The following is a 7,675-nucleotide window of genomic DNA, read 5'->3' on the forward strand; positions in this document are numbered from 1 at the left end:
GGTGCTATTGTATTGGCCAATACTGTATATGTATAAAACAAAGTTGTTAACATAATACCGAGCATAGCTCTAGAATAGATTGTCCTATATGAGCTGTCTTTTTTGTTGTGTTTGTCTCTACCCAAGGAAAACTGAAAACATTTTCTGAATGGAAAATTCCTGAAAATAAATTTTCCATAGATCTTGTACACAAAATTTTTTATTTTTTTAAATTGTATCAACGCTAAACATTATGTAGGTTAGGTTAGATTAGAATAACTGTATAATGGAATTCGGATTAAAAATATAAAATGCGCTTTATAAGTGTTGTTTTCCTCGAACTGGCTCATTTTTCACTTTTCGCTTCCATGTATTCACTACGGCCGAATGAAAAATTTCGGGCGAAACCCACGATAAGGCTGAATGAGAATATTTGGCGCGTACATTTCATTAGTGAATATGGATCGATTGCTTCGAAGATAGCTTGAATTCATCGGCTTTGTACTTTCAGTGTCCGTAAACCATTCGCCGATCAGAATTCAACTTTATCCCGAGTTTCGCCCGGAAAAAAATTCACCCGAAAATTTTTCAACCGCCCATAGTAAATACATGGAAACCAAAAGTGAAAAGTGAACCGACTGGGAGAAAATGAAACATTGGCTCACGCAATCGCAATTTACAAAGATTGGCGATTAGCAGTGCACATCAAAATCCTCAGCAACGCGCCCAACTTAATCAACGGCTTTGAGTGCTTGCGTCGCGAATTCATGCTCCTTAACAACTAAAATAAAAGCGGAATCCCGATATGCATCGTACAGTGAGAAGTACCGTGAATGTCCAATTACTTCGACATGCCGCAACGTTGAGTATATCGAAAATGGCAATGAAAGATATGCCTTCTGACGACCCGAAAGCCATAATCACATTAGATAAATAAAATGTTGTATAAATGTTGGGCGAGAGGAAGTTCGCCGGGTAAGCTAGTGAAATGTGAAATGTCATAACTAGGCACTAGGTAAATCATCTGAAATCTTAGTTACATTATTTTTCGGATGGTAGTAGTAATATCGGTTTGGTACAAAATCCATTTACGAAGCATTCATAGATCTCCAGAGTACCTAGACATTGAAACAAACATTTGAATCTGCGTCTCTGAAAGAGTTTTGGGTTAGTGTTAAGAGTAAATATCATGAAGTCGCTAAAAAGGCCATCTTAATTTTGCTTCCTTCTGTCACAACGTACTCTGTCAACAGGGTTTTCAGCTTACACTTATACAAAACAAAAAACAAATTCATGTCGAAATTGGATGCTACCCCAGAAATGCGCATGCAGCTTTCAGACATTATATCGAACTTCTATTTTATACAATAATTAATAACAGTGAAACAATTTCATTCTTCACATTAAAATTTAAAGTATGTATACTACTTCTAGTATTCATATTTAAATTGCACTGCTTTTGATTTTTAGTAATTTGATGTGGGGTTCCATAAAATTAAAGGTGTTTAGTAAGGGTTCCACCATCTTAAAAGTTTAAGAACCCTTGGTGTAGGTGTTCAAGAAAAACGCATCGTTGGTCCGATAGAAATATTTCGAAAATATTCAAGATGGTACTTAAGGAGACTAAGCACAATGTTTATACCAAATGTGGTCGAGATCGGTCTAGTAGTTTTTCCTAAAATTTCCTGAAAAACCATTCCTTTGCTAAATAGCGATTGTGTATATCAATTTTGAATAAATATTGATGAATTTTGGCTATTTGTCCTAGTTTATTTAACGTTTATTATTTATGTGCTTTTTTCCTAACAAAAACCATATAATACCAAATTTCCAACTTTGTGCAAAAAACTATAAAAATTAGTTCTGCAATGTTTCGCCAAATTTTCAAACTTTTTAATTGGAATCTTTAGAAAAAAATTTGGGTTGCAGTTTTGTAACTTATTAAAATTGAGAATAATAAGGTGCGAGTGGAAAGTGCTGCTCATTTGCTTCTCTTACAAAAAAATGGTCGAACATACTTATTTTGTATGAAAAAAATGTGTAACACCGTCAACAAAAAAAAATTGCCAAAAATTAGTGGTAAGCCTTACCGACTTAAAATTTCACTTTATTATACTAAAATTTAACGATTTTTTTTTTATTTTACGGGGTAAAAATCTCAAGAATTTCCTACAAATTTGTGATGTTTCTATAGGGATACTGTTTCAGGGAAAACAGTGTGGAAAAAATTTCCAAAATTATTTTTTGTCCCACCCAGCAAACAATTAGGTTTGATATACATTTGAGAATGATTTGAAATCAAAGCATTTCTCAAATGTCAAACGTTTGAAAATGATTTGATATTGATTTGAAAATTACAGCTTTCTCAATAAAAAGGGGAGTTTGATCTCCATTTGAGAAGATGGTTAACTCTCAAATCGATTTCAAAGGTTATTTATCAATTGTACTTCAAATGTGGAAATAAAATTTATCATAGGAAATGTATATTTTATATTTATTGTTTCTTCGCCATGTACATATGTATCTACATAACAAAAGAAACAATTAAGGTAAAGTAATTTATAATAAATACGTTTTGAAGGGCTGCAACTTCTTCAATCCGCGTAAACATCAAATCCACTATTTGTGGGCTTTCTCTTTGAAAATTTTTTTCTATTCATTGGTTTTTTTCAATTGATCTTAATTTTATTCTTACAATTTTTGATTTAACCGCGCATTTTTATATCGTTTGAAACTTGACATCTTCCTTCAAATTAACCTCAAATGAATTTCAAATGTAAAATTTAAACGTCGTTTTCAATTTGAGAATCACTTGAGAAAAACATTTGATATCAAATTGAGAAATACATTTTTCTCAAACGTTTGAAACTATGTTTGTTGGGCATATTCGGCTCACATATATATTGTCACCGTATATATAGTAGTCTCTGTATGATTATATCGATGGCTGAGTGGAAGATCGACTTATCTCGACAGGGGGTCAAGGCTCTTGATATTGCTTCATACGTGTTGTAATGTTCTGAGTCAGGAGCGGATGGCTCAAGACCGACCATACGTGGCGACGAGTCACACCCTGCGAGAGGTGCCCCTGCTTCTACTGAATATGGCGGATATAGAGAGGACAACTCGATAAAACCCGTAATTCCGAGTGTCATCCGTACCGTGCTTATGGGATGAATGGCACTACGTAAGTGTGTCTTTTAACGGTGGCCTCCAGATACCTGGCGCCCTCTGGTTGTAAGAAGTCTTGCTCGGGATATTGGGGGCTATGTCCCAGCTGACATCCCTTCCCCCATACTCGTGGGACACACATGAATAGTAAAAACTATATAAATCAAAAGCCAGAAGGAGCTGCACAGCTCCAAACAATGGCCAATGCTGGCCTTTCGACTTCTGTCGAAACAGAAACCATCGCTACAGAACTACTGGGGGCGCATAGTCCCTCGTATGACGTAGAGATGGTGGATACTAGCGTGAGACAGGATGCGAGTCCCGTCAGAACGCTATCTGATATCTCGCCGGAGGATGAGCAGAAGCTGCTTGCCTCTCCGGTGAACAACCCATCTCACCAAGCTCGAGAGCGGGAGCGGCTTAGCGGAGCCGGTCGGAAACGCCTCAAGCGGTACATAGAAAAGGGAATGAGCTATGAGCAGGCTAGAGAAAAAGCCAAAGAACCCGTTGGCCCACCACGGAGGGAAAAAAAACTCTCCAAAAAAGACCTAGGTCTGATAGCTCTACCCCGCAGAGGCGATCCCCGAAGAAATTTGCCAAATCCAGTGAGGGATCTGCAGGGGGCAGGCCAGCTGGGACTGCATCTGTGCCCACCGGGGAGGCAACTGTGCCGCATGCACCTGCAGATTGTCGCGGGGAGCCGGTTTCATTTAGGGATGCACTGTGCGGAGTGAAGCTGGGTTTAGTCCCGGAGGACTATCCAACCACAGTGTGGTCAACGGATGAGCTCAGAGCTATCCAAAATGCCATCCTCAGGGCGGTCAGGAGCAACACAGTTAGCGCTGTAAAGCCTATCTTCAAGGGTTGCACCTTCCACTCGGGATGGCTATCCATCAGTTGCAGAGATGCTGCGACCGCGGGGTGGATACGGAACACTGTTCCAAAGCTGGCACCATGGAAGGGGGCGAAGATGAAAGTGGTCGAGGAGGCAGAAACACCTCGCCGCATCATTCTTGTGGGACTCTTCCCGGAGCTGGACAGCTCTGCCAGTGAGGATGCGCTCAGTCTGCTTCAGGCACAGAATGACGGCCTGAGAATTCCGGACTGGCGCATTCTGAATCGAGTACGCAGGTCAACAATGGCGGAAATCACCATTGCAGTTGACCCGCTATCAGCGGACACGCTAAAGCACCGCGGGAACGTGGTAAACTATGGCTTTGGCGTAGTAAAACTTAGGGAGAAAGCCAAACCGTCGATGCCCGTGGTAGACAAAGATGCCGCCGACACCGAATACCCTAACTCGGAGGAGCAACCTTGCTGCTCCAAAGACGTCATCGTAGCTCCCAGGCAGCTACCCAATGACACGCAAGTGCAGCAGAAGTCATCGGAGGTTGGCACAGAGCTACACGTAGCATACAAAGCTCCAACAACGCCTCCGAAAACAGCAACAACAACATGCCCGACCCTACAACAGGTGCTGGAAGAAGCCCAAAAAAGCGTCGGACCCATCGCATCCCCAAAGCCTGCAAAACGGCCACCACTACATGGCAGCTCCAAAGCGGCTATGTCCAGCCGCAAAGGCAAGGGAGATGCAAGGACGGCCGAAGAAGCGGTCTTGCTGAAGGGCAACAGGGGGAAGAAGGTGGATGCTCGCGGCCGAAATGACCGCAAGTAATGGCACCTCACCCCAAAAACTCCACAAATCTGAGGCACATTAAATGCCTCCAAGTGAACCTTCACCACGCGAAAGCAGCATCAGATGTTTTACATAGGAGGTTCACAAACGAAGGCTTAGGTGTAGCCTTCATCCAGGAACCCTGGATATTAAGAGGTGACGTCAAAGGCCTTAATATAAAGGACGGTAAGATCATCTATGCCGCCAGCTGTCGCCCAAGAGCGGCGATGCTATTATGTAACAAACTAACGTTTCTCCCTCTTTCACAGTTCATTACGGCAGATCTCGTTGCGGTATGGGCCAAAATTCCTACTCCTAGGGGGGGTGCAAGAGGCAGTACTTGCCTCCGCGTACTTCCCGGGTGAGGAGGAGATAGCCCCGACACCTGAGGTAAAGGCGCTTACGGATCACTGCCGGCAGAGTGGTATACCCTGGATCCTCTGCTGTGATGCAAATGCCCATAGCACTGTCTGGGGGAGCACCGACACCAACAAAAGGGGTGAGTACCTCCTTGAGTTTATAAGTAGTTATAATATAAGTATTATAAACCATGGCAATGAACCAACGTTCAGGAACGCTATTAGAGGGGAAGTCTTAGATCTTACTCTAAGTAGTCAGAACATGGCAGCGTCTGTCACAAACTGGCGCGTCTCAGGGGAGGTATCAATGTCGGACCATATGCACATAGAATTCGACATTGGCCACTTTCCTGAGCATGAACTAGTTTTTAGAAATCCCAGAAAAACGAACTGGGAATTCTTTCGCTTTATCATGGAAGAAGGTGGAAACAGCCATGGTGGTCAAATTACGACTGCGCACGAGCTTGAAACTGAAGCTGAACAGCTTCATTCAGACATTGGAATAGCTTTCAATAGTAGCTGTCCCCAAGGAAAGGTAAAATCCAAACGTGATGTGCCTTGGTGGAGCAAGAAGCTTGAGCAAATGAGATGCCAAGCCAGAAAACTATTCAATAGAGCAAAGAATACGGGTGATTGGAATCCGTACAAACTTGCACTAACTTCTTACAACAAAGAATTGCGGAAATCCAAAAGAGCTAGCTGGCGAAACCACTGCGAGGAAATAAAGAGCCTCCCAGAGGCTGTACGCCTCCAAAAAGCTCTAAATAGGGAACACAAAAATACGATCGGCACTCTACAGAAACCAGATGGTAGTTATACTCAGCATCCGGGAGAGACTTGCAGACTTCTGCTAGACACTCACTTCCCGGGCTGCAAAGCGGGCTATTATCTACCGGAATTGGGTGTCCCAGCACGCACTTCTGGTAGAGAGCAAAGCCTTGCAACTAAACTTACCACGGTAGAAAGAGTGCAATGGGCGGTATCTACCTTCAGCCCATACAAATCACCAGGACCAGATGGGGTCTATCCTTGTCAACTCCAACAAGGTAGTAACTACATAGCCCCAGTACTCTCCAGACTATACAGAGCGTCGCTCCTACTGGGTCACATTCCCAGTAGATGGACTGAGGCTAAGGTGGTATTTTTACCGAAGGCAGGTAAACCGGAGCAAATGCCTTCATCCTACAGACCAATTAGCCTCAGCTCCTTTCTCCTAAAAGGCATGGAGAAAATCTTGGATCAACATATCAGAGAAGTCAACCTAGCGGAACGACCACTGAATAAGAACCAATTTGCCTATCAACCAGGCAAGTCCACTGAGACTGCCATTCACAGCCTTACATCGAAAATCGAAAAGGCTCTGGAGTCTAAGAACATAGCCCTTTGTGCCTTCATTGACATTTCAGAGGCTTTTGACAACACGTCATACAGGGCAATAAGAGATGCCCTGATATGCAAGGGAGTGAGCCCCATCATAATAAATTGGGTGCTTTCTATGCTAAAAACAAGGAAGATCAGGATGGAGCTGGGAGGCACGAAAGAATCGATTACAGCCACAAGAGGTTGCCCTCAAGGGGGTGTACTCTCTCCTCTTCTGTGGACTATGGTTATAGACGAACTCCTGTTCCTACTGAACGACCATGGCTTTGAAACACAAGGATATGCAGACGATCTGGTAATTTGTGTAACAGGGCTGCATGACGAAACGATCTCCAACCGCATGCAACAAGCCCTGCGCATTACGCAAAGATGGTGTGACACCAATGACAGAATTGACTCTGGGCGGCACTAGAATAGGGCTCTCAAATGAAGCAAAATACCTGGGGGTGTGGCTAGATAAGACACTCACCTGGAATGTACATTTGGATGCAACCGTAAACAAGGCAATGAGAGCCTTCTTCGCATGCAAGCGACTTTACGGGAAGACATGGGGACTCTCCCCCAAAATGACTTACTGGTCATTCAACACAGTTGTGAAGCCGATAGTCACCTATGCATCCTTGGCATGGTGGACAAAAGCGACACAAAGAACTGCTAGCGCAAAACTAAGCAAACTACACCGAATGGTGTGCATTGGTATAACAGGGGCTATGCGGACCTGTCCTGCTGATGCACTAAGTGCTCTTGTAGGCATACCGCCCTTCCCAATTCTAATAGAGAGGGAGGCTAGTCTCTCGGCACTGAGAATCCTAAACACTTCCGAGTTAAAAACCGGAAACATGACAGGTCATATGAAGGTCCTTATGAAATTCACAAATGACCCCATAATGCATATGAGGGACTCAGTAGCTCCGATACTAGTAATTTCTAGGAATTTCAAGATATCTATTGCGGACCGAGCATCCTGGAGCACAGGAAACCCCTACACCAAACCCGGAGCTGAAGTTTGGTACACTGACGGATCAAAACTTGAAGATGGAAAAACTGGAGCTGGTATATTGGGGCCGAATTTTAAAAGATCGATACCAATGGGCAGCTACCCCACCATTTT

The 7,675-nt window shown here is 43.2% G+C and overlaps 1 protein-coding gene across 1 annotated transcript; it reads left to right on the plus strand.

The window, feature by feature from the left end:
* Positions 1-3,953: 3,953 nt before the first annotated feature.
* Positions 3,954-5,145, plus strand: LOC118749589. Its single transcript, XM_036484398.1, has 2 exons — positions 3,954-5,011; positions 5,095-5,145. Exon 1 carries the CDS (start codon positions 4,121-4,123, stop codon positions 4,823-4,825), a length of 705 nt encoding a protein of 234 aa, XP_036340291.1. The 5' UTR covers positions 3,954-4,120; the 3' UTR covers positions 4,826-5,011; positions 5,095-5,145.
* The last annotated feature ends 2,530 nt before the right edge of the window (positions 5,146-7,675 follow it).

This window comes from Rhagoletis pomonella, unplaced genomic scaffold, assembly GCF_013731165.1.
Source record: "Rhagoletis pomonella isolate Grant_MI unplaced genomic scaffold, Rhpom_1.0 Rhpom_scaffold_00021, whole genome shotgun sequence".
In the NCBI taxonomy this organism is placed as follows: Eukaryota; Metazoa; Arthropoda; class Insecta; order Diptera; family Tephritidae; genus Rhagoletis; species Rhagoletis pomonella.